Source organism: Wasmannia auropunctata, unplaced genomic scaffold, assembly GCF_000956235.1.
Source record: "Wasmannia auropunctata unplaced genomic scaffold, wasmannia.A_1.0 LD335994.1, whole genome shotgun sequence".
Lineage (NCBI taxonomy): Eukaryota > Metazoa > Arthropoda > Insecta > Hymenoptera > Formicidae > Wasmannia > Wasmannia auropunctata.
The window spans coordinates 955,497-975,969 of NW_012026896.1; the positions used below are offsets into that span (position 1 = coordinate 955,497).

At 39.0% G+C, this 20,473-nt stretch overlaps 3 protein-coding genes across 5 annotated transcripts in view; all 3 read left to right on the top strand.

Annotated features, from left to right (window-relative positions):
- LOC105453832 (solute carrier family 12 member 4) overlaps positions 1-5,513 on the top strand; it is a 73,563-nt gene extending 68,050 nt beyond the window's left edge. For 2 of the 3 annotated variants that reach the window (XM_011696052.1, XM_011696053.1), the window contains 8 exons: positions 160-353; positions 541-702; positions 871-2,309; positions 2,465-2,572; positions 2,718-2,771; positions 3,404-3,741; positions 3,844-3,983; positions 4,201-5,513. In XM_011696052.1, coding sequence (XP_011694354.1) covers positions 160-353; positions 541-702; positions 871-2,309; positions 2,465-2,572; positions 2,718-2,771; positions 3,404-3,741; positions 3,844-3,983; positions 4,201-4,292 — 2,527 coding nt within the window. In that variant the 3' untranslated portion in view covers positions 4,293-5,513. The remainder of the gene's footprint in view (positions 1-159; positions 354-540; positions 703-870; positions 2,310-2,464; positions 2,573-2,717; positions 2,772-3,403; positions 3,742-3,843; positions 3,984-4,200) is intronic. The other variant, XM_011696054.1, reaches the window with a different exon arrangement.
- A 5,596-nt stretch (positions 5,514-11,109) lies between these two features.
- Positions 11,110-12,763, top strand: LOC105453834. The gene is made up of 4 exons (XM_011696062.1): positions 11,110-11,277; positions 11,680-11,941; positions 12,311-12,412; positions 12,516-12,763. Exons 1-4 carry the CDS (start codon positions 11,270-11,272, stop codon positions 12,651-12,653), a joined length of 510 nt encoding a protein of 169 aa, XP_011694364.1. The 5' UTR covers positions 11,110-11,269; the 3' UTR covers positions 12,654-12,763.
- Positions 12,764-13,308: 545 nt separating this feature from the next.
- On the top strand, positions 13,309-15,899 carry LOC105453835 (exosome complex exonuclease RRP42). The gene is made up of 6 exons (XM_011696063.1): positions 13,309-13,516; positions 14,128-14,327; positions 14,408-14,573; positions 14,665-14,859; positions 15,126-15,281; positions 15,398-15,899. The coding sequence occupies exons 1-6, from the start codon at positions 13,460-13,462 to the stop codon at positions 15,500-15,502; spliced, it is 879 nt and encodes a 292-aa protein (XP_011694365.1). The 5' UTR covers positions 13,309-13,459; the 3' UTR covers positions 15,503-15,899.
- Positions 15,900-20,473: the final 4,574 nt, after the last annotated feature.

A 20,473-nucleotide genomic window follows, 5' to 3' on the forward strand; every position in this document is an offset into this window, starting at 1 on the left:
TTCGCATTATGTAGCCGCATACTATCGGAATACCGTCGTGATTATAAAGCTGCGACGATAAGTGGTATAATTGGGCGGATAATTATCGCGAAAAAAAAAATGAACGAAGAAACCGAAGGAAGATGGAACGCTTTAAAGAAGAGAGACTTTGTATTTTAGATTGTGCGTGCTCGGCAGAAGGCTGTTAAAGGACATCGACGTTTTAACTGACTGCAATAAACATCCCGGTGGTGTTTTGGAAAAAATTTACTGCAACGGCACGACGCGAGGTGCGAGATGCGATTCGTATTATTCTGAGAATAACGCTACCATCATCAACGGTATCCGCGGCTTGGCCAGCGGCGTGTTTCTAGGTGAGCGATTATAATTTAATTGTAATATAATATATTTTAATTAATTATAATATATTATAATATATAACTTAATAATTATTATATATAATTTAATTATATAACTGAAGACAATATAACATCAATGAACGTAACAATGAAATTTATAAAATGTAAATATAAAATGCATTCTCTCTTTTCTGCTACGTAGAGAACATTTGGGACCGTTTCCAAGAGGAGTCTCAGTTAATCTCTTACGGAAGTGACCCGAAGGACATGGACGTTCTGTCGGGATCGAGCTTTAATCAAGTCCAAGTCGATCTCACCACGACTTTCACTATTCTCATCGGCATATTCTTTCCTTCCGTGACGGGTAAGCGAACGGACATTAACAGCAACATTATATTCATTTATCCGTTAACGACACGAGTCTTATATCAATACTCTTAATTAACAATTTTTATTTAAACGATATCTTAATTGAAATAATTATTTCAATTAAATACGATGCAATAAAAAAATCAACGACACTAATGTGCAGGTATTATGGCGGGCTCCAACCGATCTGGTGACTTGGCTGACGCTCAGAAATCCATTCCGATCGGCACAATCTGCGCGATCCTGACGACCTCCACCGTATATCTGTCCAGCGTCCTCCTATTCGCCGGAACCGTTGATAATCTATTGCTACGCGATAAGTTCGGTCAGAGTATCGGTGGCAAGCTGGTAGTGGCGAATATGGCGTGGCCGAATCAGTGGGTGATCCTGATCGGCTCGTTCCTGTCCACCCTGGGCGCCGGCCTGCAATCCTTGACGGGAGCGCCGCGACTGCTGCAGGCAATCGCCAAGGACGGCATCATTCCCTTCCTCACGCCATTCGCCACCAGTTCGAGTCGAGGCGAACCTACGCGTGCTTTGGTGCTCACTGTGTTGATCTGTCAGGGTGGTATCCTGCTCGGCAACGTGGACTACCTGGCGCCGTTGCTGTCCATGTTCTTCCTCATGTGCTACGGTTTCGTCAACCTCGCCTGCGCCCTGCAAACCCTACTGCGCACGCCGAACTGGAGGCCGCGATTCAAATACTACCACTGGAGCCTGTCGGTCCTCGGCCTGTCGCTCTGCATCGCCGTCATGTTCATGACCAGCTGGTACTACGCACTGGTGGCGATGGGTATGGCCGGCTGTATCTACAAGTACATCGAATATCGCGGCGCCGAGAAGGAATGGGGCGACGGTATCCGCGGTCTGGCGCTGTCCGCCGCCAGGTACTCACTGCTCAGGCTCGAGGAAGGTCCGCCGCACACGAAGAACTGGCGTCCGCAGATCCTGATCCTCGCGAAACTTACCGACGACCTGGTGCCTAAGTATCGCAAGCTCTTCGCCTTTGCCAGTCAGCTCAAGGCCGGCAAGGGGCTCACTATTAGCGTCAGCTGCATCCCCGGTGACTACACGCAGAACTCGGGGGAGGCGCTGGCGGCCAAGCAGAGTCTCAAGAAGACTGCGGCGGAAGAGAAGGTGAAGGGCTTCGTCGACGTTCTCGTTGCGAAGAACGTCGTCGAGGGGCTGAGCTCGCTGATACAAAATACCGGACTCGGCGGACTGAAACCGAATACGGTGATATTGGGTTGGCCGTACGGCTGGCGGCAGTCGGAAGAGGAGAGAACCTGGCGAGTCTTTCTGCAAACCGTAAGGAGCGTCGCGGCCGCGAAAATGGCACTACTGGTGCCCAAAGGCATAAACTTCTTCCCGGATTCGAGCGAGAAGATAATCGGCAACATTGACGTCTGGTGGATCGTGCACGACGGCGGCCTATTAATGTTACTGCCGTTCCTACTGAAGCAACAGCGCACCTGGAAGAACTGCAAGATGAGGATCTTCACGGTCGCGCAGATGGAGGACAACTCAATACAGATGAAAAAGGATCTGAAGAAGTTCCTGTACGACCTGAGGATCGAGGCGGAAGTCGAGATTGTCGAAATGGTAATATCCGATACTACAGTAATTTTGATATAACGAAAACATTGAATTCTTTAGAAAATTTTATTTCGTGAAAATAGATAAAAATGTTTAACGAGGAAAAATGATATCGCGATTACTTCGGTAGATTCATATTCCGCGTCTTGACCTGTTCGCAGACGAACACCGACATCTCCGCGTACACGTACGAACGCACTTTGATCATGGAGCAAAGAAACCAGATGCTACGCGAGTTACAACTGAACAAGAAGCAATCACTGGGAGTGGTAAGTGTTGAATTCTGAATAAAGGGGGCGGGGGGGAATTGATTATAGTAATATATACAGGCATATAATTGTTAAGTAACAACAAATGGTGACGGTGATACTGATCGGTGTGTGTCTGTTTGTTGCGTGCTCTTCACGGATAAAGGTGCAGACATTGGTGGACTTCAACGAGGTACCCGCCGAGGAAAAATTACCTCTGGTTTGTCAGATTACCCCCCGGAGTTCCATGTATGCCTACCTCCCGTCATTCGCTCCATTGCACCGACAATTTTATATTGTGTACTCCTTCCCCGCAATATCACGTATAACAATCTCACTCCTACTCCCATTTAATATTTCAGTGGGAGAAACTACCGCGGGGAATCGCAAGTTAATATTTTATAAGTACACTCTGAGATTACGAAACTTCAAATTACAAACGTTACATCATAAAAATTGAAAACTAGCAAAACTTTGATTTCTAAAATAATAAAGAATATAGCGTTCTGTGAAAATAAATCATAAAAGGCTTGTACATTAACAATTTTCCGCTTGAATTTCAACTTCAAACTTTCAAAATTCAAGATTAATTTGAGAAAAGATTCTTAGATATTGTGCTATATTATTTAGCGACCATGCGCCGGTTTGTTTCTTCCTGTCCATCATGATCTGAGGAACTCCCCGCGTCTCTCAGTTTCGGCTTCATTGGCACGATCGCTTATATAGATAGTATTGATTTGATGGCCATAGCGCTTTAATGCTAGATTATTAGTCACCTCTCGACCGACTGTCTCCTACTGCACAGGCTGAAGATGCTCGCTTATTCGCTCAATCGCGTTATCATTATACCAGGTACAGGCGATCGTAGATCACCATCACAACGTGGACGCCAAAGTGCCGACGAAGGTGAGATTCCAGGAACCGGGTAACCAGAGTACAAACGTGACCGACGACACGAAGCTGATGCAGGAAACCGATTTAAATAACAAGGAGCTGGACGCTGCCGAGGAAGCAAATGAAAAGGAGGAGGCTAAGGAGAATAATGACGAGGAGACAAAGTTGATTGGCGGCTCGCCTAAGGCGGAAAATAAAGAGAACACGGAGAAGGATGCAAAGGAGGCGGAGGCCGAGAATGAAGCGCAAGAAAACAAAAGTCAAAGTCCGGAGGTTAAGAAACCCACGATTACACCGTGAGTGTCGCGATCATCTTTCTTGACTTTGACGTCAAATTTGCTTTTTAACAAACAATAGAATGATATATAATAATAATAATAATAATAATTTTGTAACAGCGACGAGGGTGACGTGAGGCGTATGCATACCTCGCTGAAGCTGAACGAGGTAATCCGTAAAATGAGCAGCGAGGCTCAGCTGGTCATCCTGAATCTTCCTGGACCGCCCCGGGACACGAAGATGGAACGTGAATCTAACTGTATCCTTTCGATCGTCGTGAAAAAAATATATCATTTATAAAAAAATTTATTAGCTTTTACTACAAAGATATGAATTGCTAGCTATAATCAATATAATAAGTAAAAAGTTTTTAGAGTAAATTTTAGAGTAAAAAATTAGCGGTAGATTTTCGGAAAAATATGGTTAAAAAAAAATGAAAGAGACCGAATTAAACTTCCTTGACTGCCGAAAATCAGATATGGAATTCCTCGAGGTGCTCACCGAAGGCTTGGAGAGGGTACTGATGGTGCGGGGTAGCGGACGGGAGGTGATCACCATCTACTCGTGAACTGAAGCGACGGGAATTAACGCCGTTGCCTTGCGGGAGCAGAGCTCTAGTTTACTTCTCAGTGACCTAAACGACACTACCCTAAGGAACATACTGCTCTTGTGCCATTGTCTGCGCAGTCGCTTGCAGTCGCGCGTTCTGAAAGTCGTTGAGGCGAAGAGGATGAGACGACGATCGTTCATACTCGAACACGGAAGACGAAGTTTCACCGAAGCCGATTTTTACGTGGACCGCGGCGACCGATCGTCCGATGATGAAGCCAAAAGCGATGATGCCAAAGGATAGGTTTTTCTTTGAATGAATTTCTGAAACGTAGAACGTGCGGAGGGTTTATGTGTCAGGTACGCGTCAAAGGGGGTCGCATACGAAGCGTAGCGAGGGCTGCTCAGATTCGAATTCGACAACTTTTATCGAGCTCGGCCGAGCTCGCCGGACAAAGCACAGACTGGTGCACCTCTCGGAAATCGCCAGTACAAACAAACAAAAAACTGTAGCTCAATAAGACGAGTCCCGAGTAAACGTCACTTTGATTCAATTTCTTGCAAAACTGATAGCTAAAAATCACGTCTAATCACGAAGGAGAGAATTAGAGTAAGAGAGAATGGCAAAAGAACGGGGGGAGGGAAAAAAATCAAAATTTGGTCCGAGGCTAAGGTCGAAGCATCTACGAAACCACTGCCAGACTACTTTCTAAATGCTTCGCGTTTAACCAAAGACGCGAGAGGCTCATTTTTCTACATGCATTGTCGTTAATAGGGAAAAGAATAAGAGTAGTAGGTACGTATATAATTTTATTGCTTGATATAGGTGAATCTAGAGTAGCCTAGGATAGTGCCGACTTTTATTATAATTATATATATATATATGTGTGTGTGTATTTGATAATAGAAAAACGACGAGTATGTCGCGAGTATTACTGCATTTCCTTCGGGGATCGAGAAGTGATCCCGCTCTCTTTTCCAATCTCGCGTGGTAAATCTTTACGTACATACACACACACGCACACGCAAGGGACATATGTACAAGACACACATTCGTACACACACATTCGCGCGCGTTTGTATCGTCTTTAAGGCCTACTGGTCCAAGATGCCACTACCATTTAATCGATAACACCAAGTGAAGTTGAATCGTGACGCAAGGAGTGCAACCTGAAAGACTCAATGCCAAAATGCGCGGCGATCCTTTACCGAATTTCATCGAAAAGAAAAACAAATATATATATATATATGTATATATATATATATATATATATTATATATAGCGCTATAGCGTATGTAAAGTAAATTCTAATCGCATTAAATGTCGTCGTGTGCATGTCACATTTCGCGCGTAGCCCCGTTTCCGGCCGCGCTTCATTTAGATAGGCCTTCTCTGGATATACCTGATTAATCAGCGAGCGCGAAATGATCACGCCGGCGGTCGCAATTCTCAGTTCCTTCGACACATTAGCCGACAAATCGACGCGTTTTATTAAATTATCTCGAGACTGCGGTGAATTTAATTCTTCGCCAGTGTTAAGAAAGAAGAGATCAGTCTGATTTAAGTCGTTGTCTCGTCTCTGAAACAGCTGGAATTGATTTTAATTTTTATATTATCTGACGATTAATTACCTTTTAGCGCTGACGAGTAAAATCGAGTAATTTTATTTGAAACGCTTTTATTCCTAAAACGATTAAATTTTATTTTAATTTTTTAACTATCAGAGCGACCCTAAATTCTATTTATTCTATTGATTCGTTTGAGATTCAGTTTCTTTGGGCTTTCGTTCACGAGCGAAAATCTCAACGAAGAGACTGAGGAAGAGACAGCCGCGGGACTAGCGTTCAATGTAATATTTATCGATACTTAATACTACTTAATCAGTGTCCGTGAATAAGTTACATTGTGCTAAGGATTTACGCATGATTTACGCACCACGACTTGTCAGATTTCTGCCAGTCAAGAAAAAAAATTTTTGCAACTAACGATCGAAGTGATAAAAACGGTCGTCTTGACCGTGTATAGGACGTGCCGAAACTATCGCATCTTTTCTCAATCGCGGATATTAAAATGATTGTTTCAAAATTATAAAATTGATAACTCTCAAAATAGCTTCAACTCGCAGAGTTCAGGCAAGTTTAATTTTGAGAGTTTATGCAGATAACGATTGTTTAATTTTTTGATTTTACTAAATTTTTCATTATAAAATATATCGAATGAGCTGAAGCTCCATGTTAAAAATTTAAAATCTTGCAATATACAATGAATTGAATTCTTATCTCGTATTTTCGCTGGAGGGAAAATCTGATGTCATTTTGGGATGAAATAAAAGCGCGGTGGTTTCGGGTGCATTCTCATACATGTATATATATATATGTATATGTACATTCACATTGTTCATTGTAAAGTACATGCACTATCTTGCAATACCTGTAGCTAGCGAAAAAGAAGAGAAGAGGAGGAGGGACGTGAAAACGTTGATTATACCATATGAAAGTGTATCGGATTTAAAAAAATCGGGTGAGCGCGCGAACCGTTATCGCCGCCGAACCCGTTAGCGTAGCGACAAAGAAGAATATTTACATTAACGGAGGGGGGGAAGAGATTCCTATATATATATATATATCCCACGCGTTAAATTGTTTCACTTTTGTCCTCGTAGACTCCGACGCGGATTCGAATTGTGTCGGAGTGCCCTGAAGCGAGAGGAGAGAAAGAACGAGAGTAAAAGCGGCGTCGTATCAACGGGGAGGAATATTTCACGATTTGATCCTTGTCTCATAGCGAAGAGCTCGTCTCTCAACACCAATTCGACGGAATATATGCAAGCAATATATATAATGTCGGTGTGAAGATTCAAGATACATATATATATATATATATATATATATATATATATATATATCTTCACACCGACATTTGCATCACGACAGAGGTATCGGAAGTGGGTACATAGAGACTCTAAATATATAGGAAACACAATACACATACGTTATTATCTTCCTCTCTCCCTACACACACACACACACACACACACACACACACACATACACACACATATATATATATATATATACATATATATATATGCACGTACATCTTTCTCTCTCTCTCGTCCACGATGTTTACGACACGTAACTTTATTAATTTTATTACGTTACTTATCGATTGCATATATTTTATGTACTTATCTTACTCGATAGGTATTGGCACTGCATAGTTTATATATTACGAGACATGTTGACGTTGTGAGAAAGTTTATTGCGAGTACATAAGAACGAGTTGCCGGACAAATCGCTACACACACGTTGTACATAAACATAAGTAGGTAAAAAGAAGGAAAAACGATCGCGTGCTTATCGTAAAGAGGATTTAAAAGAGGGATACAAAGAGGGCAGGAGAGAATAGAAAGTGAGGCAACGCGAGGATTTCTTTACACAGAATCGAACAGTATTGCAGTGCTCTGCTGCCGCTTTAATATTTTACTATGTCGTTTACTTTAAATGCACAATGACCATATGGCACACAAACGTACGCGTATGTGTGATATATATAATATATATATATATATATAGAGTACATATATATATATATTTGGCCGGCGAGAATGAAAATGGTGCGAGGCCAAAAATTAGAGAAAACTTTGAGCCGGGACGGACTTGGCCACGCCGCGATCCTTCGCTCTCCCTATAGTTTAATAGCGAAATTCGATATAGAGTATATAAAAGACGACTCACACACCGCTTTCATTCTATTCGGCTGATAGTGCGTGTTATCGGCAGCGGCCGGAGATGCGCCCGGCGGCCCGGCGATTCACGTCCGTTTCGCGGAAACAGAATAATACTTGGGACTTAGCGTTCCGGATACTCCGTATCTCCATTTCTTGTAATTGCATTTCGTTAGAAGATAGATCGCAAAAGACTGAACGAGCGAGCTGTGTGGCGGAAGACACAGTGAAACACACACACACATACACACACGTATTGCGAATACCAATTGTGAATAGATAAAGAAAAAATGCGCACAATACTTTGGCTATAAAGGAGTTTCCACTGCTGCAAAATAGAAGATAAGATATAGCTGTTTGAGGCGTGGCGAGAGTGTCGTATCGCGAATGCATATACCCGTTCCGTCTTATCCGTTTGATCAAGACGGAGAATATCTGAATATCGTTGGAGATATTGTTCTGTTTCTGCAGCATATTTCGAGCAGCGATGCGAAGCGCGAGAATGTCCTTCCTTCCGGAAAAACGCAAGATTACATTCGACGATCGAAGATCCGAGATCGATCGCGAGATATTCTCGTCTTCGCGAGAACGTTCCGAAACGATGTTCCCAAAGGACTCTCCGAAGAATATCCTTCGGAGAAGCCTGTCCGAATATTCCCGGAGCACTTATCTCTCCCTTATAAAAATTTAATATTGGACTAGAAAAATGTCGAATAATTATTTACTTTGGATATTAAAAGCGCTAGCAAGCTTTTGATACTCAAAATAAGTAATTATTTGGCACTTCCAATATTAAACTTTTTTTTTAAACGCGGTAAGAAGTTCTTCTGCGAGAAATATTTTCGTCGCACCTTCGGACCGTGAATCGCGGGCGGCGGAGGTACGTTGTCGGCCGTTAACGAGTTAGTAAATACCTGCGGGCTTGGCATTTGTCGGGGTATATAGCGGCGGCGTTTTGCGGCGCGTTCCATTTAAAATGGGGCCGCGCGCTCTGGATCTTTAAATCACCTCTAGGCTGTGAGATGCGAGCTAAGCAGCGGACAAAACTTGCTCGAAACCTCAATCATATGTGTCAAATCAAGTATAAATCTACTTTTAACGTATAATATCGTATAACTGATCTATAAAAAAAAAAGAAAAAAAAGAAAGAAAAGAAGGAAAGAAAGAAACCAAAGCTCTCCCGATGGGAGGGGAGTGTACACACACGACTTACTTCTCTCACTCCAGAAACTGGACGACGATTTCTTTCTACCCTTGGGACTCGAATAAAAGAAATATATTTATTGACTCCCACACGGGAAAGAGAAAAGAGAAATGAGATATTGAGATATAAATATATATATATATAGAAAAATAAAAGATGTTATTAAATATACATACAGAGCGGACCTGAGGCGATGAAAGTGACTCGACGAGAGGGACGTGTCCTCGAATTTGAGATAATTCTTTTCTTAACGTCTCTTCGCGTTAAGTATCTTACTTTAAGTTTACTTAAGTTTTAGTACTTTATATTAAAATTAAAAGTAAAATTCAGTTTTAATACTTTGTATTAAAATTAAGGATAAGAATATGTCATATGCTCGAATTGTTGTATTCGTTAAGGAAAATTTGATCCCAAATTTGTCTACGCATCCCTGCTGTATAGATTCCGCCTTTTCTGGTCCACATTATATATATATTATAAATTTATGTATACTATATGTATACAAGGTGTCTGCTTTCTCTTGACAATAGATATCGCAAAAAAAACCGTAGAAAAAAACAGACGAAATTGAGGAAGTGCGTTTGAGAGAGGAACGCGGGAGGCAAAAACTTTGCTGACAAAGATATCCGCGGTTTCGGGAGGATTCAAATGAGAATTATTGCGTATCGATCGCTACAGTTGTATTATCACTTCGTGTGCGACGAAATTGTAACGAAAATTGAACGTACGTCATCGGGTGTACGGGAGCAACTCGTCCACGAATTATTACCGTGCGCGCTTAGTTTTACTTTTAATTAGCCACACTTAAAGCCACACGGCGTCGCGAAACGCCGCTCGTAACTGTCGTTAGGAGGAAGTAAAATACGGTTGCGAGACACCCTGTACACACATACGAGATACGAGATAATATATTTGTAGATACAGATTTTAGTCTCATCTGGATAGTATATAGAGTCAATACTGTGAAAAAAAATGCCTGTAACTTACCTACCTATACCCTCTAGATAATAGATGACACTTATAATTGATTTTCGAAAGATAAAGTATATGAATGAACAAATATACTGCGAGAGAGTCGATTAAATAAATAAATAAATAAATGATATAACTACGACCAAAACGTATCGATTTATACCATCGTCATTTCCCGAATTGTGAAATCTACTTTTCTATTGTTATATTATTCCCTTTAACATTTATTACGCCATTTTTTATGCAATTTTATTGTCTTTATGTTACTTTGTAACTTATCGTGACAATTTATAGTTTTTCTCAGTTCTAAATGTCTTTTTAATTAATAAGAATTAATTTTTAATTTAATATTTTTAAGTATAAAAGTGTTTTAAATGCGTGTAGATAAATTTACAAAAGCATTGTTCATAAAAATGTAGAGCTACAGAATATTTGAGGTTGAATTAAAATTTCACTGTTGAGAACGATTTTGATTAAACATCGATTAACTTAATCTGATGATTAATTTGTCAAATAACATCTGTATTTTATTATAATGGATATAGAGAATTATTATAATCTCTTGCTCTTTATTCATATTTCAACATATGGAAAAAAGGATTAATATCATCATTTTGAATTATCGAGTTTTCTCATTAAATAATTATTAGTTAAATATATATTATATACAATTTGTTTAATTCCTAATTAAATAATGTGTAATTTTGTATATATAATTGATTGTCGCATCTCTAATCGTTCTTAATTCCAACACAATAAATAACAAACAAAAATAAGTAGTTCTAGCCACGTTAATACAATATAGGGATCGTTTGATAAATTAATTAACCGACTAGCTAATCGGACTTTGATCGAGGTCGCTCAAAATTGTTTTATTTACACGCATTATTTTTGTCATTATATTTTTGTCCATTTAAATTTAAAAAAGACCAAGTTCTACGAGATGGCGCGAGATGAACTTCCTACGACCTCTCTGTGTGGATCAGTGATGTAACAGCAGTGCACGTAAACGGAGTTAACCTCTCTGGAAATATTCAGTTTGGAAAAGATCGGTGTTTATAAAATCCTGAGGCTCACGTAATCGAGACAATCATGGCGCGGTACGATATTCTTTTTATTACATTTATCAAATCCCGTACTGTACAATGTATAAATTATGTGACGATCCAAGAATGCGAGAACTCAGATGTTGACTGCATATATACATCAGTTTTCATCCACCAGGAACTTTGACGTGACGTTAAAACTTGAGAGATTCTCGGCTGTCGCAAAAGAATTTATCATGAAAAATCACGAAAAGCAGCCGGATCTCATTTGCATAAATTTCTTTGTTATTCAAAGTCATGTGATCAACATACAGAGTTCACGTATACTCAGCTTTTCTCTGTTGGTTATAAAAGAAGTGATATGAAAGATGCTCTTAGTCTCTATACAGTTGGCAGTAGCTTTAAATAATTTTTATTGCAATTTACCGCAATTTGTTGCACATTTGCTTCCTCAAGAGTGCCAGAGATCCCGGACACCAGTGCCACGCCGGCGGAGAGGCCCATGTCCATAAAGCGCCGCGTGGGACAGGAAAGGGAGCGAATGCTGGGGATGACGGACGAGGAGCGGGCGTGGAGGAAGAAGTGGCTGGACGCGCAGAAGCTCGCGCCCGAGGAGCCGGTGGTACCGAAGGGCTACTACGAACAGATGTACAACCCGATCAGGCGGCTCTACATGGCGCCTGGGAACAAATTCCAGAACATGCTGGAGCCGCTTATAGTAATAACGAGAGAGATTCAATTGATAATGTGCATGCGCTGAAGGCCCGGTTCCACAAATTAACTTTAATCTCGGTTTAATTTACTGTTTATCTCTTTCTAATGTCCATTTCTACCAAGGTAGATTAACTTTAATCCGGGTTTAACTTATTTTCTATCTTTTTCTACTTTTAAGAATTAGAACAAGATAAAAAGTAAATAAAACCAATGATTAAAGTTAATCTACATTGGTAGAAATGAACATAATTCTTAGATTAGAAGAAGGTAAAGCGAGTTAAACTTCGGTTTGAGATCGATTTAGCCATGAATTGTGAAACCGTGGGCCTAACAATAAGATGCAAAAGGATTAATGGTTTCCACTTCTTTACAGGGTTACGTACCGGCGTACGTAACGCGACGCGTTCTAACCAGAAGCATGATGGGCCTCTTTGCAGTCTATTGTTTCTATTATCATCTGAAGTACAACAAAATGGTAATCGTAACAAAGATATCTATTTTCAACATACCGAATGCACTACTTTATTAAGACACGCAGCGTATATTTTGTATACATATTATTTGGTTCCTTTGCACAGAACTGGACGAGGAATGGTGGATTCAAAATCACATTTTCCAGGCCGAGCATGTATCCCGACACTAAAGATTTAAGTGTCTTGTACAAAACGAAGGGTAATCAATTCTATGTAAACGATTTCGACAAGTCTCCTATATAAATATAAAAAATGCGCTACTTATACCTTGTATAGTTACATTTAACATCGTTAAACTTCACTAAAGAGTAAGAAACATGATGTTGCTAATAAATGTCATTAGTAATAAATTATTAATGTTAAATCTCTTTTATGAGACGTGTACTCTTGAAGCTCCTCTTTATTTTTCAAAGAAGCAATCTAACACGAGTATTAAGATTTTTTTAAATTCAAGCTACTTTACATACTTGTCATTATTCTTCAATTACCCCTGGGCCCAGTTGATAGCAAAACGAAAATTTGCCTGTGGCCGGCCAGAGAAGAGGTTAATAATTCTATCCATCTTAACGAAATACAGATGTTATTTAAGTTAATCATTAAGTTAATCAAAGTTTGATCAAAAATCGTTCTCGACAGTGTAATTTTAATTCAACTTCAAATATTCTGAAACTACATTTTTATGAACAATGCCTTCGTAAATCTATCTGCACGTATTTTATACTACTAGAAATATTAAATTAAAAATTAATTAAAAAGACATTTAGAGTTGGGATTAACTGACCGTCTGTAATACCACCTCGTCGGTGGATGTAGCTACGTAGTACTCATTAAAAAAATGGATGTACTGGCGCTAGGTGAGGTTCCACATGAAATAAAAGACCGGGATGGTCGGCAATTGGTCGCTCCCATTCTCTCTGCTCACGTGTTTCTCTTGAGTGAGGTTATGTCATGCTGTTTCAGCGCAATATAAACACAACAAGTATTTTACATTCATGATCGCATTTTTGAGTTAGAATTGACGTTAGATTGACGAAGTAAATTTCTGCGAGATGGCCGAGACTCCTTTAAGTTTGGGCGAGAAGACGTTTATTATTCACGGAGTCGACGTGAGTATTTATTTGACACGATTGTCTGCATGTATGTACAATTGTTTCTGACGATCCCATAAAAACTTCCATACTCGCTAGCATTTACTTGTCACAAAACATTAATTTGATCTTTTAATAATTAGGTATATATTTCTGGCACTATTTTAGCTAATTTATTATAGATAAAAATTTATGCTCTATTTGAAGAACATTTTTCTGTTTACGTACACCCAAACAATTAAATCTGTTGAAAAAGAAAACAGATGCACTAAAGCATTTACTACAAATTTTCTCAATAAAATGCTAGCAGAAATATAACAGAATCTGTTAAAAGAATATAATGGCAGATTGGTTGTACAGGAACCAAGAGTTTGTTAGTTTATAATCATTCAAATGGAATACTTGATTTAAATGATCATGGTACAACAAGTTCTTGGCAATCTACTTAGATCTAGATTATGTGATAGGCCTTATTGATAAATCTATCAATTATGAGTTCCAGTAATTAAGACGATTTGCCAAACTGTCAAATTTATTCTGCTCAAATCTGTTAGTATACCGTTAACGTTTTGCTTACTCGGTATTACATTAATTGTAATACATACTAACAATTGATTTGTTAATTTCAGCTTGACTTGAGGAATGACGGTCGATCCAGATATCAGTACCGTCCCATCGAGATCGAGACCAGGTTGATGAAGCACGCGCATGGCTCAGCGAGACTACGGATAGGCAATATTACGGACGTACTAGTCGCCGTGAAGCTGGAGATTGATACACCGTACGCCGAAAGGCCGGATGAGGGCAAACTGGACTTCTTTGTGGACTGGTACGCGTGCATTTGTTAGGCTTGGACTTTCGATTACCTGTTGAATGTTATAAGTGATATTTTCGATTGCCTTTTCTTAGCTCTGCTAACGCTACACCGGCGTTCGAGGGCAAGGGCGGGGACGATTTGGCGACTGAGATCAGCAACGTCCTCTCCATGGCTTATCAGACACCGGACGCCTTCGATTTGCAACAGCTGTGTATAATACCTCATAAGAAGTGTTGGAAAATGTACGTGGACATTTTGGTAAGTAAGTAACATCGGGCGTAAGTAAAGTCGTGCTTAGAGCTCTCTGCCTCATCGCCCTTTACCTTCATCTTCACCTTCTCCTCGCCAGATCCTGCAGTGCGGCGGAAATTTGTTCGATGCTGTGGGCGCTGCGGTGAAGGCGGCGTTGTACAATACTGAAATCCCGAGGGTCATCACGGCAACGCTCGACGGTGGCGAGCCGGACATTCAAGTGTCGGACGATCCTTACGACTGTATCAAATTGGACGTTACGAATTATCCGTTGGTAGTGACAGTGTGCAAGGTATGTAATCTTGAGTCATTGTTGAAAAAAAAATAAGTTCGTATCAGGCTATATTTTTCTAGCATACATTTATCTAAGGAACGATAGGAAAACATTTATAAATTGCTTTAAATATTTCTTTAAAAAGACACGATTTCTGTCTTGTAATTTTTTATTATTTGCTTTGATTTTTATTTTATTTTACATTTTCGGCAATTAAGATTCAACGTTCAATTAATGAAGACGTTAATTGCTACGGTAAAAATAGTGAACGTTTCCCCTGACAGATCGGAGACAACTTCGTGATAGATCCAACGTCGGAAGAGGAGTCCTGCAGCATCGCTAGTATCCTCATGTCCGCGATGCCGAACGGCAAGGTGACGTCCGTGATCAAGCTGGGATACGGCAGCTTGCTGCCTGGCACCTTGATCAAGATGTTGCAGGTGATAACACAAGCTCCGTATATGTTGATTATCATACGCTACTGTTAAAAGCGTAGCTTTTAAAAAAAAATTTTTGTATGGAATTTGTCTTTGAATCTGGATCTATGGTTTTACAGGTTGGAAAGGATATCAGTCTCAGGCTAAACGAAGTTCTTATGAAAGGACTGGAAGAGGAAAATAAGCTCGGCCAAACGAAGCCCGTATTCGGCTTTCTCAGATAATAGACGCACGCGATAATGCTGTCATGGACTTCAGAAGATGCAAATATTTTTTGCGCAAAACTTCCCGCTATTTGGCTACTAATGTTACGGCACTATTAACGTTTCTCGCAATTAAACTCTCGCGGAGTGTTTCTGACACTTGCAAAGCTTTTAAGCTGCAATGAGAAGTTGAAAAATAAAGTTGCAGTAGCATACTTTTTACTACAGTGTAACAAACTCGGTTTAATTGTGTATGTGCGTGTGTGCAACTTTGCAAAATGTTTGGATTTAAAGATCATTCCTGATTTTGAAAGAAAATCCTCACAGGACGTTATGAGAGGTATGTGTTTATCTATAATTACAGATCAATGAAAATCAGTCAAATAAATGATACTAGAGTGTATAGGTTTCAATTATATACTATTATTTTTTTAATTCAATAATAATTGTCCCATCTCCTAATTCGGGCAAGTACATAAAAATCTCTTAAAACTTCGATAATTTCGGATTCTGAAGTTCAGCAGCGCTCATTTGTCGACTCTGTAACTTATTGTTAGTATGATGTTTTATTTATTTATTTTTTTTTATGTGGAAACCGACGTTGCGCTTCGCCTGGAGCGTGTAAAACAATTCGTTCTTTAACAAAGTTCATTAACGTCACCACTGTGGCCTCCGCTTGCTTTGATCTTATCTCGACAGGCGGATTATCAAGATGCTCGACAATCAAAATCGACAAATGACTCGCGTGCCACACGCGGCGCGGTGAAAGTCGGCTTGCCCAGCGGAATATACAGAAAGTAACGCGTTTTCTCCGTCAAGAATTAACATTGAGAAAAATAATTTCTTACGCGATTATTTTCAATAGCGCTCCTTTTGCTTTACAGCAGGATATTTCTTACGGTCGTATAAATATCCTCCATGAAGTCAGTTCGTTTATTATTATACTATAGGGCAGGGAAGCGGGGAAAATTCGCACGAAGCTCGAGCTGTGTGATAACGAAATCCGTGGTTTTCATTTCTTTCTCTCATTTTTTTTTTCAACGATCCTTAAATAGAGTGGCTATTACAATGATTATGTTGAAAGTAGTGCTGAAAGTAGTGAAAGATATCTTTTCTTTTAGTTTCTTATAAATATTCTGTTCTTATACACAGTAGCGTTTTTCTCTTCCTTTTACGGATTTGTTAATAGTTTGTACAGAGGTCCTAGCATAAGTAATTCTTACAAGATAATAGAATTGTTCTCTAGTTGTGTAATCGTGTGTGTAGTTACAAGTTCGTTAACGTATGCATATATATAAATATATACATAATATATATATATATATATATATATATATATATTTATATGTATGTATTTAATATCATTGTTGCTTTCGAGGAAAATCGGACTACCGATTTTAGCAGCGGTGACATCGTCGAGCGACATGTAGGAACCTCCCTTTCACACACACATTCTCTCCCTTTCTTTCTCTCGTAACTCTCGTTCGTAACTTGAAAACAATTGAACTTGACGAGGATCGCATTTCTGCATGGCCAACCAACGCGAGATCGCTTTCACGTGTGAAACAACGTTGGAGACGAATGCATTCGTTATTGCATCGCGCGGAGCATTTAAGTCGAAAACTCTGTTTTCCGTATGTAAATTATAAAATGTTGCTCAATTTTTACGAACAAGAGATCTTGAGTTTTTAAAGATTAGAAATCGACCTCGAAAGAATCTTTAATTTTCAATCTAAAATGAAAAAATAAGACATAACACAAATTTTATACATATATTAATTAATCGCGATTTAATGAAAGAAAAATCATTAATTTCTCTCAATTTTCAATTGCTTCTTGCAAATATTAAGTTAGATAAATAGAAATAAGAAAAAAACGAATGTTAAATCATTAAATATAATTAAAAACACGAATTCATAAAATGGATATTTTTTACGCTTGAAACAGTAATATTGAAATTTTTGCTCCTGAAAAATAATTGTTCGCTTAAAAAATGACTCAAATGCGTCGCTTTAAGCATCCAAACTCGCGGCTTGCAAGCACAGCTTGCGCGTTAGATCCAAGATCTACAACAGAGAGGAGCCATTTGCGAGAGGCCATGCATTTATACGCACATGGATGTATCGGTGGAAGATTCGTCTTCGAGATTATTACACTCTCAACGTCCCCTCGTCCTGTTTCCGTTACATTTTTACATACTACCGTCGAAGCTTATTTAATAAGTAACAAATAAGGATCGCGCGCGATAGCGTGGAACACTATATCTCTCGCCCCCCCGTTCTCCTTTCTAGTAACAAACTAAATCTTAAGCTACGGCTAAGTGAACTCGCGGATTACTATCATCGAGACGTTAACATACGTTGTGTCATTAACACGTTGATTCCAGGCGGGAGGAACGCAAAATACCCAGGAAGCAAGCTGATATTATTTGTCGTCATTTTGATGTCAAAATGATGTTGAATAACGTCAGCTTGTTTCCTGAATACTTTGCCGGATTAGAAAAGTTGTAAAGGCGATCGGATTCGCGGTTTAAAGAGCGCGATATTCCTCGGGAAAATATAAAGTAAGTCGAATTCCTTAATTACAGTAACGTGTCAGAGATTATCGCGATAATGCAACGTGGTAATCAACGTGTCAATCGTCTGCTATATAAATTTTAAGCTTAGACGAACCTAAATCTCGTATCTCTCAAAAAAAGCAATTGCTTTTGCGTCGGTCGCTTTACGAAGATCAATCGCTATATTCTAAAGTCGCAATTTATCAACGATTATTATACGAAATTATCAACGTGTGGGTAATTGCGTATATTCTTCGAGGAGGAAATATATTATAAGCATAAATCTCAAAAATCAGTTTATCGGTTTTCCTTAAGTACGTTAAAAGTTACATTATTTATGAATTAATATAATCCGCGCGCGCATGTACATGAATATATATGAATGTATATTCGTACATGTGTGTGTATTGGGTGTGTGCCTCGGATGCGCACTCTCGACGACATTGAAAATGCAGTCAGATTTTTTTAAGTTGACTGAACTTTGGTCTCATTTTTTGATTTGCAGCATTAAATAATTTTGGCGCGACTGGGCTCCTAAATAAATAATCTCTCTGTTAAAATTCACCGAACGTCGGCCGTGCAACACGCGATTTATGTATATTTATTTTAAGGTATGTACATTCACGAAGCCTAATTCGCCAAAATTCTTTAACTTTTTCGACGACACATAATTGCATAGTTAACGAGTTTTTCGTGGGTTAATGAGGTTTCAGATGAGGTACGCGACTTCTAAGATATATCCTCTATTATAGATACAAGAGAGTAAACCCATTTTAATGAATGCTGTAAAATATTTCCTAGGTCAAGCGAAATGCATGCATCTGTACTTTATTTGCTTCGACAGGGAGTAATAACTATGCGGAGAAAAAGAAAAAATAAGTGTCCCGATTATTTAACGCGAAATATTTCACTGCATTAATTACAACGGGACGACTTCTTTTTTTTATTTATGATAGGTAATTGTAATATATATATATATATATCTATTTTATATTTGTAATTGTATTTATATATATATATATATGTATATATATAGGTACTTATATTCGCATTTGTCTTTGTATTTATATATTTATGTTCATATGTATATTCGTATTTATATTCATATATTCATATGTTCATATTTATAGTTGCATTTATGTTCATATTTATATTCGCATTTTATATATCCATATTTTTTATTTATAATTACTTGTACATACATACACATATATACATATATATGTATATATATGTGTGTATATGTGTAATTTGCTATGTGTATCCAGCAATGCGTCTGGCTTTTCGAGACGTAGAGATATCTCTCGTGTATCTCCGTCGCGCGTAGATCGTGGAAAACTGAACGACTGAAGAATCGGGTGCGTTAAAAACTACTTTGACCTTTTTGTGCGCATCTAATGGGGAAAGTAATCGGAAACATAAAAAAAAGACGGCGGATAGCGGTGGAGAACGACTATTCGAAAAAGTGCAGCTCGAAAGCCAAGTGGTAAACTAACGAAAAAAAAAAAGAAAAAAACGAGAATCGATTCACACTCGTTCGACAGCTGTGAATAATCGTGTACTTTATTTATTTAACGGTTAATTAGACTTTCGCAAGTTCAAAATCCACAATTTTTTAAATTCTTCCCACACTCATTTACCTCTATTTTAATTTTAATGTTCGTATGATTATTGTATATAAGGTATCGCTCTCTCTCTCTCTCTTCACACTCGGTTAATTGATTGCACCGTCGTGAGAAACAAATTCCTCATTTTTTTCCCGGGTTTTTTTCCCCCTTTTCTTCCCCTCACTCTTCATTAATTAACTTCTTATTCTTGCACTCGGCGAAACGATAATTGCATATAACTTCCCTAAAATTCACCACACTTTAACCGCAATAAATAATACGTGTTTCATTTTACTCGCTGCTTAATTAATTAAGTAGTTTTACAATCGACGACACCTCTCGCCGCACATCCCCTCGTCGATATCTCCCGTAAAATTAGATAACAACGGATGAGACCTCTGAGAGAGCTATAGACGAACGAATTCTCAGTAATCGCACAGCGTGGTCGTACTCCACATATGTCCGGCACATCGCATAAATTATCTCGCTGCCGCGCGCGTTCGCTCTTTTTTTTTTAAACGAGCCTTCTTACAGCTCTCTATACGGCCCTTTCTTCGCAATACTCACGTTTTCTTTCCGACCTCGTTAAACGAGCAAGCAACTCGGAACTGGATTAATCTCGAGTTCCGCCTCGAGATCGAAGCCGCTATAATTAACTGGTAGGTGCGTATGTACATCTGTACATGTGCATATATAGACACGGGCGTGGGTATATACACGGAGAGAATTTTTTTTTTAATTTACCCTGCAAATCATGTTAATTGTGGGGCAATATAGTATTTAGGCAAATTTTACTGTGCACTACAATAGATCGGAAGAGCACACGTC

Excerpts from the sequence above, each read along its gene's own strand:
- LOC105453834 (XM_011696062.1), top strand. Across the intron at positions 11,942-12,310 it reads ACATGCTGGAGCCGCTTATA|GGTTACGTACCGGCGTACGT; the intron begins GTAATAACGAGA and ends ACTTCTTTACAG. Across the intron at positions 12,413-12,515 it reads ATCTGAAGTACAACAAAATG|AACTGGACGAGGAATGGTGG; the intron begins GTAATCGTAACA and ends TCCTTTGCACAG.
- LOC105453835 (XM_011696063.1), top strand. The coding sequence starts at position 13,460 with ATGGCCGAGACTCCTTTAAGTTTGGGCGAGAAGACGTTTATTATTCAC. Across the intron at positions 13,517-14,127 it reads TTATTATTCACGGAGTCGAC|CTTGACTTGAGGAATGACGG; the intron begins GTGAGTATTTAT and ends TGTTAATTTCAG. Across the intron at positions 14,328-14,407 it reads CTGGACTTCTTTGTGGACTG|CTCTGCTAACGCTACACCGG; the intron begins GTACGCGTGCAT and ends GCCTTTTCTTAG.